Source organism: Pagrus major, chromosome 5, assembly GCF_040436345.1.
Source record: "Pagrus major chromosome 5, Pma_NU_1.0".
Classification (NCBI taxonomy): domain Eukaryota; kingdom Metazoa; phylum Chordata; class Actinopteri; order Spariformes; family Sparidae; genus Pagrus; species Pagrus major.
In genome coordinates, this window is record NC_133219.1 from 40,621,819 (window position 1) to 40,637,286 (window position 15,468).

Consider the following 15,468-nt stretch of genomic DNA (forward strand, 5'->3'; position numbering starts at 1 on the left):
CTTCTCCACTTGATGTGTCTAATTTTCATTCTACAATAAAACATGTTTGCATGTTTGAGTCACATCTCGCGTGTTGATCGCGTCTCGACAGCATCGGCTGCTGAAGAACGAGCTCACGCACGTCAAAGTCAAATCTGTCATCTCTGAGTGGACGTGTGCGCTCAGCGCCGACACACTCAGTCGTCCGTCACGCTTCACCTCAAGTGTCAGAACGATTTTATCATTCAGGAAACGATGAAGAGCGTCTGAGCTTCAGTGTGTTGTAGCTCGTGCCACAGCTGCTTTATCATTGATAGTAGTCGTTACACAATCTGTCAGGAATCAAACCACAGAGCTGAATGATACACACACACACACACACACACACACACACACACAGAGTCATAAATGGAGCATTCATTCCATGAATTGAGACAAACAATCAGCAGCTCAGCCGGCAGTGATGTTAACACAAAGACTTTATGTAACAGAGAGAAGATGATGATGAAGATGATGAAGAGGGAGGGAAGCCGTCAGAGATCTTCTGTGTTTTTATGTTTTGGTGTTGGAGCCACATCATGAAGTTTGAACCAGCTTCAGTTTGTACAGGTCAGCAGCGTGTTAGCGGTTAGCGGTTAGCTCTCCAGCTGCAGCAGTTCACCTTTGAGCTTCAGGCCTTTTTAAGATCTTCACACATCGTCATGACAGTTTCCTGAAGTGGATCCAGATCAGTGTCTGTCACACACCAACAGTTCACTTTTACGTCTTCAGCTCAGCAGCAGGATCAGTCTGAAGCTTTTCATCTGAGCTCTGACAAAACACTGTGTGTGTGTGTGTGTGTGTGTGTGTGTGTGTGTGTGTGTGTGTGTGTGTGTCCTCTCATCGACCCTCTGACCGTCAGCGGCTCGACTCAGAGTCTCAAACCAAACAAACCCCAGGACACACTTTTTATTTCTCTGCTCTACATGTTTCAGCCTCGAGGTCACGACTCAGAGTGACTCAGCAGCAGCAGCAGAGTCATGTTCAGTGCAGCATGCTAACATGCTAACACGCTAACGCTACAGAGGCTAAAACAACTGAATCATCAGAGACGAAAAGAAAACACATTAATAAATAGAATAAAAGAGGAGCCAAGCAGAGAGGTTGTTACCATGGTGACACACACACACACACAGGGTGTTGTGAACAGACTCGTGAGTGTGTGTGTGTGTGTGTGTGTGTGTGTGTGTGTGTGTGTGTGTGTGTGTGTGTGTCGGTCTTGAAGAAGTTTTAATAGATTAATGTATAAAATGTGAGTCTGAATGAGTTTTTCATGATAAAACTTGCTTTCAGTAAACATCACAGTGTAGAGTCGTCTGATCACCAGTTTCCCCTGAAACCAGCTGATCCTGAGATCCAACCCGTCAGTGAAGGATCCAAAACCCTGCAGATAATAATCATAAATACCAGTGTGGAGTCGGGTCTGAACTCTTTGCCAAAGTGAATTGGAAACGTCCTGTTTCTGTCCGACTGCACTTTGTAATCAAGGTTCTTGTAATCGAGTGTTTTCATGTGATGCTTCTTTCTTCTCGTCCACATGTTCTCGTCACGTCTGTGCTGACTCGGCTCTGTTTCCTCCTGCAGACTCTCAGCAGACAGAGCACCTCTCCTCCTACCAGCTGACCGTCCCTCGGCCAATAGGAGGGCGGCTGAGGCGGGACGTGGACGGAAGACCCCCCAATCAGGTACTGAGGTTTTTCACTGTCTCTGTCTGTCTGAACTCTGACCTCCAGGAAACACAGACTCAGCAGCTGACTGGTCAGGAACACTTCCTGTCTGTGTGACCTCACTCCACCCTCATCATGTCACTCTGCACTTTGAAGGAGCAGTTCACTCAAACAGTAACCTCAGTCAGGCTCAGCCATCATCTCCTCCTGATGATATAAAGTCAGGCTCAGCCATCATCTCCTCCTGATGATATAAAGTCAGGCTCAGTCATCATCTCCTCCTGATGATATAAAGTCAGGCTCAGCCATCATCTCCTCCTGATGATATAAAGTCAGGCTCAGCCATCATCTCCTCCTGATGATATAAAGTCAGGCTCAGCCATCATCTCCTCCTGATGATATAAAGTCAGGCTCAGCCATCATCTCCTCCTGATGATATAAAGTCAGGCTCAGCCATCATCTCCTCCTGATGATATAAAGTCAGGCTCAGCCATCATCTCCTCCTGATGATATAAAGTCAGGCTCAGCCATCATCTCCTCCTGATGATATAAAGTCAGGCTCAGTCATCATCTCCTCCTGATGATATAAAGTCAGGCTCAGCCATCATCTCCTCCTGATGATATAAAGTCAGGCTCAGCCATCATCTCCTCCTGATGATATAAAGTCAGGCTCAGCCATCGTCTCCTCCTGATGATATAAAGTCAGGTGAAGTCTCGTAGTCCACAGAACATTTCTGGAGCTTCACAGTAAAACAGAGTTGCAGCGTTCTGCTGAACAGCTGAAGCAGCTGGAGATGATTTAAACATCAGATGGATCCATACAGCTCGTCTGCTGTGATCACAGAGATCACAACCTGATCTGAGGAGACCAGATTTAACCCTTGATGTGCGGTCGAGCTTCAACTTTACTTTTAATGCTCACACGTTAATGCTCAAAAAAGACGCTCCTCATGTGCAGAACTTGCCTTAGAAACATCACATTTTTCAGTTGTCTTCAGTATCACAGTGATCTGGTGATGGTCGTCTGTACATCCACAGGTTCACTGCAAACAGGAAGTGCTGACAGCTGATTCAGCAAAGTTTAAACTTAGTTTTGGAGAATTTTATTTTGTTTTTTGGTTGTTTTTTTCAGTTTTAAATCATCTCCAGCTGCTTCAGTTGTTTAGCAGAATGCTGCAACTCTGTTTTACTGTGAAAAAAAAAAATTCAACAAACATTCAATGAAACATCTTCCTGATAATTATTCAGTCAGCAGAGACTCTGGGTTTATGTGTCAGTGGGTGTGTGCGCAGCTCAAAGTGTCCCCAGTAGAACTGTTACAGTGGAAAAAGGTTCCACACAGAGTCAGACTGATAAAGGTGGAGCTGAACGTCCTCCGCTCAGCAACACACACACACACACACACACACACACACACACACACACACACACCAGATTAAATCATCCCCTGTGTGTGTGTGTTTCCTCTGCTGACATCTTCTTCCCCGCCCTGCACGCTGGAACATGTTCAACACTCACACACACACATTCTCACACACTCTGGTGAAATGTGAGTATGCTCAGAGCGAGTGATGGCGTGTGAAAGTATGTGTGTGTGTGTGTGTTTGTGTGTGTGTGTGTGTGTGTGTGCCTGCAGCCATGTTTCTCTCTCTCTCTGTCTGATGTGTTGTGTTTGTGTTGTAACAGCTGAAGCTTCACTTCTTCGCTCCGACCTCGTTATTCACTCTCCAACATGTTTTAAACACGCTGCTGTAGTTTTTATGAAGCCGTCTGCAGATGTAGGAACATTTTTAAAGGATCAGTTTGACATTTGATGAAATCTTTAGATACTCAGATTGATTCTACTTTCATGTCTGTACATTTAAAGCTGCAGCAGGTTAGCTTAGCTTAGCATAAAGACTGGAAACAGGGGGAAACAGCTAGCCTGGCTCTGTCTCTATTGACTCTACTGTCTCTTTACTCATAAAAATGAATCCTCAGACGTCCATCAGTGTAATAAATCATTGAATCTAAGCATTGAAATCAGTAAGAAGAGGTGAGGGGAATATAAACTGTGCTGAGGTCGTCACATCATCAAATAATGTCAGGTCGACTCGTTTATACGTCAGAAAAACAGCCCGTGAGAGGAACAGTCCGTCCCTCCAGGAGCTCAACATCCACAATGTCTCATTTCTCTGCAACGTTTCCAGAAAACAAGATGTTTTATTGGGGTTGATTTGCTTTAAAATTGCAGGAGTGAATGAAAATAGTTGTGATTTTTCTTCTTACGCTCACACTTCAGTCTCTACAGCTTCTATCTGCGTCCCTCATGTTTTATTATAAACTCGCCTGTCTATTATTTTTAGATCTATGATGATGTGAAATGTGCTGAAGTCTTTCGTTCTGTGTCGCTCCATCATGCTTGAATTATTAAACAATGTTGTGACAACTTGCAGCTCCTGACATTTGGACTTTGCACTTGGTCATATTGTGATTTCATTAATATTTAATGACTGTGTGTCACTGAGTGAAACCTGTGGTCGGTCAGAGTAAATGCTTTGATGTCACCAGGTGGTACCTGTGGCTGCTGGCTGGATGCTTTTATCCTTTTGTGTCGCGGCTCGTAGTAAAGAGACGGAGCTCACAGTCACGTTTGTCTTTTCTCTAACAGCTGATGAATATGGAGTCAGTTGACTCTGAGACAGCTGTGTCAGTGAGAGCAGATATCACTTCACATTCAACGTTAAACCTAAGAGAGAAGAGAAGTGACGACAGAGAAAACAACGTTTGTTGCTTCAGTTTCAGGACAAGAAGACATTGTGTCAACATGTTTAACCAAACCTTAATATTAAGCTCATGTTTGTATAGCATGCTAAAATGAAGCATTAGCGCATAAATCAGACGGACATTTTGATGGAGCTAGGCTAACAGTTTCCCCCTGCTTCCAGTCTTTGTGCTAAGCTAAGCTGAACATATTGTGGAGCTCTGTTGTTGTTATCATGAAAATCATGTCTTGTTTAATAACATAAGCTGATTTAGTTCAGAAAGTTTTGTGTTATGAGAAGATAGAATAATAAATAAAACTGCGTCAAAGTATAAAATATGAACCTGGTTATAACGAGTCACTGTGTGTTGGATGGAGCCTCTCTCACCTGGCAGAGCAGGTGTGTCTGCTCTCTGTTCACCTTTGACCCCTGCTGGGTTGGAGGACACAGAGCTGCTGTTGGCAGCTGGGTGATGTAGTCCACCGCTGACTTCCTGTCCTGACTCACCTCAAACACACACACACACACACACACACTCAGACACACACTCAAACACACACACACACACCACCTGTCTGTGTGTGTGTGTGTGTGTGTGTGTGTGTGTGTGTGTGTGTGTGTGTGTGTGTGTGTGTGTGTGTCCACCCCTGCAGTAATCACATACCTGCTGGTAGCTGCAGCTATAACACACACACACACACACACACACACACACACACACACACACACTGAGGTAGATGTCTGCCAGGTGAGGCGGAGGCTCAGGTGACCTTGGAGTTTGTTTTTAGTTTTTGGACTTTTTTAACTTTCAGCCTCTCTGAAGCGTTGTGATGTCACACCTGTCAGTCAGCTGATCATCAGAGGTGTGAATCAGTTATAACTTGATGTATCGTATATTTGTGACTGACAGTCGTCTGTGTGTGTCTGCAGGTGTCGTACGTGATCAGTGTGGACGGACACGATCACGTTGTTCATCTGGAGAGAAATGAGTAAGTTATTGCACCGAGTGTAACTGCTGCTGGAATATAACTGATGCATCAATAATCATGTTTTCTGATCCGATCTGTTGATTCTGTTTGTGCATCAAAATGTCTGAAACACAAAACAATACGTATGGAAGAATACAATTAAAGGAACAGTTCACCCAAACTGTGAAACATCATCTCCGTCCTCCATACAGCTGGTCTGCTGTGATCACAGTCTGCAGCAGAGAGGAGACCACACGCTGATCTGAGGAGACGTTATTTACACCCTTTATCAGGATGAGCTGAGGTGTCGGCGTGCAGCCGTCTGGAGTGGAGGCACTGAACTTTACCTCTTGGGTGAACTGTTCCTTTAAAAACATGAAGAGAAGAGAAAGAAATGACATGTGTACAATGGATGAATGAAACATGTCGGACTGCAGGATGAACTGGGACACATTATAATCAGGTCTGATGACGGACACTGCTGATTGGACAATCAGATCCAGCAGCTGATGATGTCACAGCAGGAATCAAAGCTGAACACAGCTGATCGTCAAACAGCTGCCGATGAACAGAGTTTATGTTCCTCGCTTGTATTTTGAGTAAATAATCAGTTTTATCAGTGTGAGTGTTTCCGTGTGTGCGTCCTTCAGAAGCGTTTCTATCAGAACTGTTTACATCAACACGACTGATACCGGACCTCCGTCAGCTGCGTTCTGTCGCTCTGTGGGGACAAACTGATAAACTTCAGTCTGCAGCTCAGCAGAGAAACGTGTCGGCTGAAGAGTGAACGGCTTTAAACCGCAGCGCAGAATACAGACAGCTTTATTTATGATTTCTCTGTTTGAGCCGAAATCCAAAAATCTTCTTCTTATTTCTCAGATGGTTTGTTGTCATGGTGATCTGTCCAGTGTCAACAAAAACAACAACAGCGTGATTTTTATGATCTCAGATCTGTTGCAGACGGGAAATGAAAGAAGAGGTGGTGGAGGTGGTTGAGATCAGGACACCTGAACAGCAGCTGATCATTGTCCCAGAGGACGGCCCCCGTCCCGCCCTGCTGTCACACATGACCCGATCGGCCCGTCAACGTATAAACAGCCGTGGTTCTGATGAACTGACCCGTCAACGCGGCTGTGAAGTCTCTCTGCGTGTTGTTAGAGCGATTGAGGCGACACGTGAGCATCAGAAACATCAGTGACATGTTTGGTCTGAGTTTCTGTCTCAGATGTCACTGATCAGTTTCTGTTTCTGTCGGTTGGACTAAAGAAGACATCGGACGTCACTTTGAGCTCTGAGAAACACATTTTTACAATTTTTTAAACATTTTATAGACGAAATGATTAACCTGAGAGACGTTCACACCTGTACCGTCCTGCTGCTGTTGTTGTTGTTGTTGTTGTTTACATGTTGTCAGTAAAGATAAAAGCTTTTGAATTCTCCGTATAAATAATTAAAAGCACATGTTGTTGTTTTCAGACTGCTGCTTCCCGCAGACTTCACCGTGTTCTCCTACAGTCAGAACGGATCCCTGATCACATCCAGACCAGCTGTACAGGTAACACACACACACACACACACACACACTCCTGATCCCTGCTGTCTCTCCAGGGAGCCAATCATTAACAGATCTGAGCAGGCAGGAAGTGACGGGACCTTTTGATGTGACCAATCAGATTCAGATAGTGAACTCCAACAGGAAGCTGAGGTCAGGAGAGAACGACGAGTCAGAGAAGTCAAACATGAGACCGAAGCAGACGAGACGACAGGAGAACAACAACATGAAAAATAAATCCAGATTTTATAGAAAGTGAAGATTCATAGTTTCAGTCCGACTGAGTGGAACAGCAGGAACGTTTCGTTTTATTCTGAAGGAACCAAAAACTGCTCAGTGTGTCACTGAAGCTTCACTGAAGCTGTTCAGTTTATTGAAACAAGATTTTTCCCATGATGGGATGTGTGTGTGTGTGTGTGTGTGTGTGTGTGTGTGTGTGTGTGTGTGTGTGTGTGCGTGCGTGCGTGTGTGTGTACTTCCTGTCTGCTACATTCTCCACCCGGAGGTTTTCTCATCCCTCTCTCCGTCTGCAGAGTTTGATATGTGATATGTGATGAATCACTGATGACCAACATGGATCAGTCATGAGGCCCCGGGCAGCGTCTCCCAGTGGTCACTCGCTGTATCGCAGCATTTCGTCAGAGCACCGTTATAAAACAGACGTCTGTAAAACTGTCGAGGTTTAATGTTAAAACTGACCTCGAGCTGAGAAAAGTGAAATCTGTGATGTCACCACAGTGTAAAGTGTGAGAAGGAACTCGTGGGCGGAGCCAGCGAGGGGAAACTACTGCACATGCTCAGTAACGAGGCATCATGGGAGCTCGAGGGAGATGAATAAAAAAACAAACATCCCAGATTAAATCCCAGAAAAGTGACGAATATTAAGTTCCTCTAAACACACACACACACACACACAGACAGGAAGTGCTTTATAAGCTCCTCTGGGAGTGATACAGGAAGTGTGTGTATGGATCTTGTGTGTGTGTTTCCAGTCAGCTGATTACTCACAAAGTGACATCAGACTGTCCTCGAGTCACACACCTGATAACTTTATTATATTTTATTAAATACTATAATATTATTTTAAGTTTAATATTCTACATTGCTGTGCTGATATATATTGTTACTATTACTTTGTTACTATAGAAAGTACACACTGTTCATGTGGTCCTGACTTTGTTCTGCCTTCTACAGTTTATATACTGTGTGACAGAGCTGACTGGTGTGTGTTGGTGTGAAGCTGCCCCCTGCTGGTGTGTGTGGGTCACAGCAGTCTACACACACACATCACGTCACTGTATGACATCACTGTATGACATCACTGAGTTCACACACACACATAAACACACGTCTGTCTGTGTGTCTTTGAAGAACCACTGTCACTATCGGGGCGTCGTTCAGGACGTGGAGGGTTCATCTGCCGCTATGAGCGTCTGCAACGGCCTCAGGTAACACACACACACACACACACACACACACACACACACACACACACACACACACACACACTGTACACACACACACACACACTGTACACACTGTAAGCACACACACTCTGTACACACTCTGTACACACTCTGTACACACTCCCCTCTCTCTCAAGGACGTTAGTTTTATATTTATTTTCTCCTCACAGATGGCTCAGAGTGTGTGTGTGTGTGTGTGTGTGTGTGTGTGTGCGCAGCGTCCTCCCTGCTGTTTCAGTCTGTGTGATTTCTCAGTAATTACTGGGGTGGACCACACACACACACACACACACACACACACACACACACACACACACACACACACACACACCTCTCATTAGTTTCTAGTGGAGGTTTCAGCTGAACTTTAAAGGCTCAGTTCACAAACATCACGGATCCTCCTCCTCAGTTAAACATCAGTTTTTATGTGGCAGAGGTGCATTGTGGGTCATGAAGGCTCAGGTGGTTCAGTCCAGTAACACTGTTGGACAGTTTAAAACTAATGAACCACATATCACCTTTATCAGTCCACACATTCTCCTTCCTTTTCAAAACATGCCGCCTACATTACCCACAATGCAACTCAGCCACTGAGTGACATCACTAGAGGCAGTTTATTTGCCCCCCCAAGATCTGCAGGTGGAGTCATGTGACCTGTGATGTCTCACTCTGACTGAAAAATCAAAAACTAGATCATCACCTTTGGTCTCTCGTTCATCAGGGGAGTGTTGCATCTCGCTGACAACAGCTACGGCATCGAGCCGTTAGACTCCTCCCCCGACCAGCACCTGGTGTACCGTCTGCAGGATGTGACATCACAGCCCCGGGGCTGCGGAACGCCACATGAGGAGGAGCAGGACCACAACGCCACGGAGCACGCTCAGTACGATCCAGAGGAAGTCCACCACAGGCCACACAGGAGGGTGTGTACACACACACACACACACACACGAACACACACACACACACACTTTAAGGGTTTAATATTTTTGAAGTGAAAACATGTTGTTGTGTTTGTGTTTCAGACGAAACGAGCTGTTCTCCATCTGACTCACTATGTGGAGCTGCTGCTGGTGGTCGACAACGACAGGGTAACACACACACGCACGCACACACACACACACACGCACACAAAAACTTCTCTTAAATTCTAATAAAGAATAAAAAAATTCTAGCAAACTCTTCAGACGTTGGAGCGTGAGCAGCAGTTTCCCTGCTTCCAACGGATCCGTCTGAAACATCAGACTCAAGAAGAGTCGACAAAATGTTGAAGTTATTTACACCCTCGACATGCTCATGCACACACTTCAGACGGGGTGCACGCTAACACTGTTAGCTCAGTAGCTACAGTGAAGATTTGATGTTTTTGGATGTTTTTCCGTTTTAAAACAAGACTCCAGCTGCGTCAGTGAATCTACTGAATCTACATTTTTGGGTGAACTGTTCCTTTAAATCTGAAACCATGTATCTGAAGGTTTTCTCTTTTGTTTTTCTTTCTTCAGTATAATTATATGAACAGGAATGAGACAGCAGTGAGGGAGGAGATGGTTCATCTGGCCAACTTCATAGACAGCGTGAGTACACACACACACACACACACACAGCTGTTGTTGTATTGTTAGTTGTGTCTGTTTGTGAGTCACGTGTCCTTCCTCAGTGTGAAGTGAGTCACTGAGATTTTTACTGGAGAAATGACTTCAGCAGTTAGTAAAGTCTCGTTTAGGGAGGGTATTAATAATTGTGTGTGTGTGTGTGTGTGTGTGATCAGATCTACATGCAGCTGAATGTTCGGGTGGTCCTGGTCGGTCTGGAGCTCTGGACTCAGCAGAACCTGATCAGCACTGACGGAGCAGCAGGAGAAGTGCTGAGTCGCTTCACTCAGTGGAGAGAGAAAGAGCTGGTTCATCGGCGCCGCCATGACTCAGCACAACTCATCCTGTCAGTACACACACACACACACACACTGAAACACACACTGAAACACACACACACGTTGTCACTGCTGCTGCTGATGACGGTGATGATGATGATGATGATGTTGCTGCAGGAAGAAGAGTTTTGGAGGAACAGCAGGGATGGCCTACGTCTCCACCGTCTGCTCCAGAAGCCACGGGGGCGGGATCAATGCGGTATGTAGCTTCCTGCTCTCATTTTATTGGCTGACTCACCCGCCTGTCTGTCACAAGCTAATGCTGCGTTCAAATCATGTAGAAGAGTTGGTAAATTTAAACTCCAGGGGCAAACTCACAGTAATATTTTTAATTGGGTAGTTAGACTCTCATGTCCTGCTCATCCTACATTTCCCATGATGCAACTGGACAGTGCCTTTCCTCAGAGTTAGCTGTTTATTTGACAATTTTTGTATCTCTATCAACAGATTGTGTTATTTGGAAACCATGTACTGTTCACATGACGGCAAACAATAACACACACACACACACACACACACACACACACACACACCTGTCTGTCTCCTCAGTTCACCAACAAGAACATTGCTGCGTTCGCCTCCATCGTGGCTCATGAACTCGGCCACAACCTCGGGATGAACCACGACGACGGACGCACCTGCACCTGCCCCACCCCCGCCTGCATCATGAACTCTGGAGCCACGTAAGACACACACACACACACACACACACACACACACACACACACTGATAATATAAACACACACATCTCCAAACATGTCAAAGTGCTGAGCCATTACAAAGATCAACTAAACACTGCTAAACTCAGGCAGAGTTCATATCTCTCCTCCTCGTCCTCCTCCTCGTCCTCCTGCAGAGGATCCAGGAACTTCAGCAGCTGTAGCGCTGACGACTTTGAGAAGATGATCTTGTTGACGGGGGGAACGTGTCTCCTGAACGTCCCTCGGCCTGATGAGGCCTACAGCGCCCCCTACTGTGGAAACAGACTGGTGGACATGGGAGAGGAGTGCGACTGTGGATCACAGAAGGTCTGGAGCTTCTTTTACCCCAGAAATCAAACATGAACAACAGGGAGCCTGTTTCCATGAAGGAGACATTTTTGCAGCAATCTGTTGTTGTTAACGTAGCTCACGTACTGTAAGCAAGCCACCTGAAACAGTTGTGATATAAGGTGTGTGTGTGTTACAGGAGTGTGAGAAGGACCCCTGCTGTGAGTATCAGACCTGTAAACTGAAGGCTGGAGCTCAGTGTGCCTACGGAGAGTGCTGCTCCCGCTGTCAGGTGAACACAACACAGTAAAAATGTTTCTGTACAGCTGGAGCATTTTACAAGATCCATTAAGTTAATAGAAGTTTGTAGACGAATACTTAAAGAAAACCAGCAACATGAACTCTGAGGATGTGCTGAAGAGATAAAGTGTTTCATAATGCTCATCTACACAGAGTAACGTGTGTGTGTGTGTGTGTGTGTGTGTGTGTGTGTGTGTGCAGTACCTACCAGGAGGAACTGTGTGTCGCTCCAGTACAGATTCAGAGTGTGATCTACCTGAGTACTGTAACGGCTCCTCGTCCTTCTGTCAGAGCGACGTCTTTGTCCAGGTGAGTCTGTCTGCAGGTAGACTGAGCTGCCTGAGGGGGGCGCTACATATTTATATTTTACCCACAGACAGGACACCAGTTTAAACTCAGACTGTAAAGGTGAACGAGTAAACGATTTGTTTATAATTTAATGTATAAATGAAACAAAGTAAAGTTAATGAAAGAAAATGAGTCAAAATAGGGTTCGAATAACTCCTGTAACCTGCTGTCAGTCGGGACTTGATGTTCTTCTCCTGATGTTCTCCTCCTCCTGATGTTCTCCTCCTCCTGATGTTCTCCTCCTGATGTTCTCCTGTGTGTTTCAGAAAGAACGGGCAGCCCTGCAGGACCCAGCAGGCGTACTGTTACAACGGGAAGTGTCAGCACCATGACGGACAGTGTCGGGCCATCTTTGGACCAAGTATGTTTGTTCTGACTGAGACGAACTGTTCATCAGTTAAACGAACCTCCAGCTGATCGCTCACATTAAGACTCTCCATTACAGCTTGTTTGATATTTTATCTAATTAAATATGCACCAGTTACCATAAATTAACACCAGAACAGAAATCTGAAGTAAATAAACACTTTCCACTCCTCATGGTGCTCTTCATCATGTCTCCTCCTCCTCCTCTCGTCTCCTCTTCCTCCTCCTGTCTCCTCCTCCTCCTCCTTCTGTCTCCTCCTCCTCCTCCTGTCTCCTCCTCTCGTCTCCTCCTCCTCCTCTCGTCTCCTCCTCCTCCTCCTCCTGTCTCCTCCTCCTCCTCCTGTCTTCTCCTCTCGTCTCCTCCTCCTGTCTCCTCCTCTCGTCTCCTCTTCCTCCTGTCTCCTCCTCTCGTCTCCTCTTCCTCCTGTCTCCTCCTCTCGTCTCCTCCTCTCGTCTCCTCCTCCTCCTGTCTCCTCCTCTCGTCTCCTCTTCCTCCTGTCTCCTCCTCTCGTCTCCTCTTCCTCCTGTCTCCTCCTCTCGTCTCCTCCTCTCGTCTCCTCCTCCTCCTGTCTCCTCCTCTCGTCTCCTCTTCCTCCTGTCTCCTCCTCTCGTCTCCTCTTCCTCCTGTCTCCTCCTCTCGTCTCCTCTTCCTCCTGTCTCCTCCTCTCGTCTCCTCCTCCTCCTGTCTCCTCCTCTCGTCTCCTCCTCCTCCTCCTCCTGTCTCCTCCTCTCGTCTCCTCCTCCTCCTCCTCAGAAGCGAAGGCGGCTCCTGAAATCTGTTTCAAAGACGTTAACAGTAAAGGAGATCGTTTCGGCAACTGTGGTTACCATAACTACGGTTACAAGAAGTGTGAGAGCAGGTAACACACGCACACACACACACACACACACACACAGAGGACTGTCAGGTACAGGTGTGTGAACTGAAGTTTCCTGATCACATGACTACTCTGTCCGTCTCCATAGAAACGCTCTGTGTGGGAAGCTGCAGTGCTCCAACGTCCAGGCGGTGACGGTGTTCGGCATCGAGCCGTCGATCATCAGCACGCCGATCGCTGGAGGCAAATGCTACGGAGTCGACTTCATGTTGGGATCAGACGTCCCCGACCGGGCATGGTCACCGAGGGACAAGTGTGGAGACAACAAGGTGAGGAGGAGCAGGAGGAGGTGAGGAGGTGAGGGGAGGAGGTGAGGGGAGGAGGAGGGGGGCATGGTCACCGAGGGGACCAAGTGTGGAGACAACAAGGTGAGGAGGAGCAGGAGGTGAGGAGGGGAGAAGGAGGAGAGGAGGAGGTGAGGAGGAGCAGGAGGTGAGGAGGAGGGGGAGGTGAGGAGGAAGTGAGGGGAGAGGAGGAGAGGGGAGGAGGAGCAGGAGGAGGAGGAGCAGGAGGAGGAGAGGAGAGGAGAGGGAAAAATGAAAAGAGAAAGAAACAGAAGAAGACGTTGTTGATGCTCTTTTCTTCTTCTGTGGTTTCAGGTCTGCATGAACTTTGAGTGTCGCGCCGCTGACGTCCTGAACTACGACTGTGACGTGGAGAACAAATGTCACGGACACGGGGTGAGACACGCCCACCTGTCTGTCTGTCTGTCTGTCTGTCTGTCAGGTGTATCACTGTCACACACTCACCTGTCTGTCTGTCTGTCTGTCTCAGGTGTGTAACAGTAACAAGAACTGTCACTGTGACGACGGCTGGGCTGCTCCTTCCTGTGAGGTCAAAGGTTACGGCGGCAGCGTGGACAGTGGACCCACGTGGAACGGTACCTGTCACCTTTCAACTGATTATGGATCTGTTATTGATCAGCTGCTGTCAGTGAGACACACCACAGTCGTCTTTCTGTCCAACAGCTGTAGTTAAACATGACATCTGTGTGTCTGTGTGTGTGTGTGTGTGTCCGTCTTTGTGTGTGTGTGTGTGTGTCTGTGTGTGAGTGTGTGTGTGTGTGTGTGTATGTGTGTGTGTGTGTGTGTGTGTGTGTGTGTCTGTGTGTGTGTGTCTGCGTGTGTGTCCGTCTCTCTCTGGTCTTCAGATAAGGACACGTCCCTCAGAGACGGTCTGTTGGTCTTCTTCTTCCTCGTTCTTCCTCTGCTCGCTCTGGGTGCGTTTGTTTTCCTGCGCAGGAACGAGCTGCTGCGGCGACTCGGGCTGAGCCGCAGGAAGAGGTCGCAGGAATACCAGTGAGTCTGAGCACGCATGCACGCGCACACGCACACACATGCACGCACACACACACACGCACACTCTGGACCTGACCTGTGTCTTAATCTGAGCGTTGTTCTGTCAGACCTGCTGTGACTCCACCCACTGAGCTGTCATCACTTCCTGTTCTCAGGGCTGACGGAGCAGCTTCGGCCAATCCCAGCAGAGGCCCGCCTCCCAGAGCGCAGCCTCCATCTGTTGCCAGGGGCAACACCAATAACATCGTCAGAGACGGGGTGAGTGGACAGGACGTTCTGTAGAGGCTCAAACTGAACGGCGCCCTCTAGTGACCGTCTGCGTTAAAACATCTAAACTTCACACGTTCAGAGAAGTTGGTTAAAGGTTTAGTCACCATAGCAACAACCTTCAGCTTTAAGTGATGTCAACAACAAACATGTAAATAAACCTGCCTGTGACCCTGTGACGATGATGATGATGATGATGATGATGATGATGATGAAGACGATGATGATGATGATGTCACTGTGCTCCCGGTCGGCTCAGGGTTAGATTAGTTTAACCAATCACTAAATGATTCTAGTAATCTATAGATCAGTTACTCAGTTAATAGATTACAATAAGTTGCTGTTGACTTATTTGACTGATGGTTACCTTGATCAGCTGATGTAGCAGGTGTGTGTGTGTGTGTGTGTGTGTGTGTGTGTGTGTGTGTGTGTTACTGACAGAACTAATTAAAATGAGTTAACGAGCACTAACATCCTCTGCTCTCTCTCCATGTGAAGCACCACGCTCAGCTGCTGCCACCACAGGAGGTAACTACTCACACTGTAGTACTACTACTGCGATCCTGCTCTAACCTGTAGTACTACTACTGCGATCCTACTCACACTGTAGTACTACTACTGCGATCCTGCTCTAACCTGTAGTACTACTACTGCGATCCTACTCTAACCTGTAGTA

The 15,468-nt window shown here is 46.8% G+C and overlaps 1 protein-coding gene across 1 annotated transcript in view; it reads left to right on the top strand.

Moving 5' to 3' along the window:
* adam9a (ADAM metallopeptidase domain 9a) overlaps positions 1-15,468 on the top strand; it is a 28,015-nt gene that overhangs the window by 6,215 nt on the left and 6,332 nt on the right. Inside the window, exons 2-22 of the mRNA XM_073466097.1 lie at positions 1,603-1,703; positions 5,360-5,418; positions 6,874-6,952; positions 8,321-8,397; positions 9,137-9,338; positions 9,441-9,506; positions 9,918-9,989; positions 10,184-10,353; positions 10,463-10,544; positions 10,895-11,028; positions 11,203-11,374; positions 11,535-11,627; positions 11,837-11,944; positions 12,254-12,344; positions 13,104-13,209; positions 13,316-13,496; positions 13,827-13,907; positions 14,002-14,107; positions 14,378-14,525; positions 14,633-14,783; positions 15,291-15,320. Coding sequence (XP_073322198.1) covers positions 1,603-1,703; positions 5,360-5,418; positions 6,874-6,952; positions 8,321-8,397; positions 9,137-9,338; positions 9,441-9,506; positions 9,918-9,989; positions 10,184-10,353; positions 10,463-10,544; positions 10,895-11,028; positions 11,203-11,374; positions 11,535-11,627; positions 11,837-11,944; positions 12,254-12,344; positions 13,104-13,209; positions 13,316-13,496; positions 13,827-13,907; positions 14,002-14,107; positions 14,378-14,525; positions 14,633-14,783; positions 15,291-15,320 — 2,309 coding nt within the window. The remainder of the gene's footprint in view (positions 1-1,602; positions 1,704-5,359; positions 5,419-6,873; positions 6,953-8,320; positions 8,398-9,136; positions 9,339-9,440; positions 9,507-9,917; positions 9,990-10,183; positions 10,354-10,462; positions 10,545-10,894; positions 11,029-11,202; positions 11,375-11,534; positions 11,628-11,836; positions 11,945-12,253; positions 12,345-13,103; positions 13,210-13,315; positions 13,497-13,826; positions 13,908-14,001; positions 14,108-14,377; positions 14,526-14,632; positions 14,784-15,290; positions 15,321-15,468) is intronic.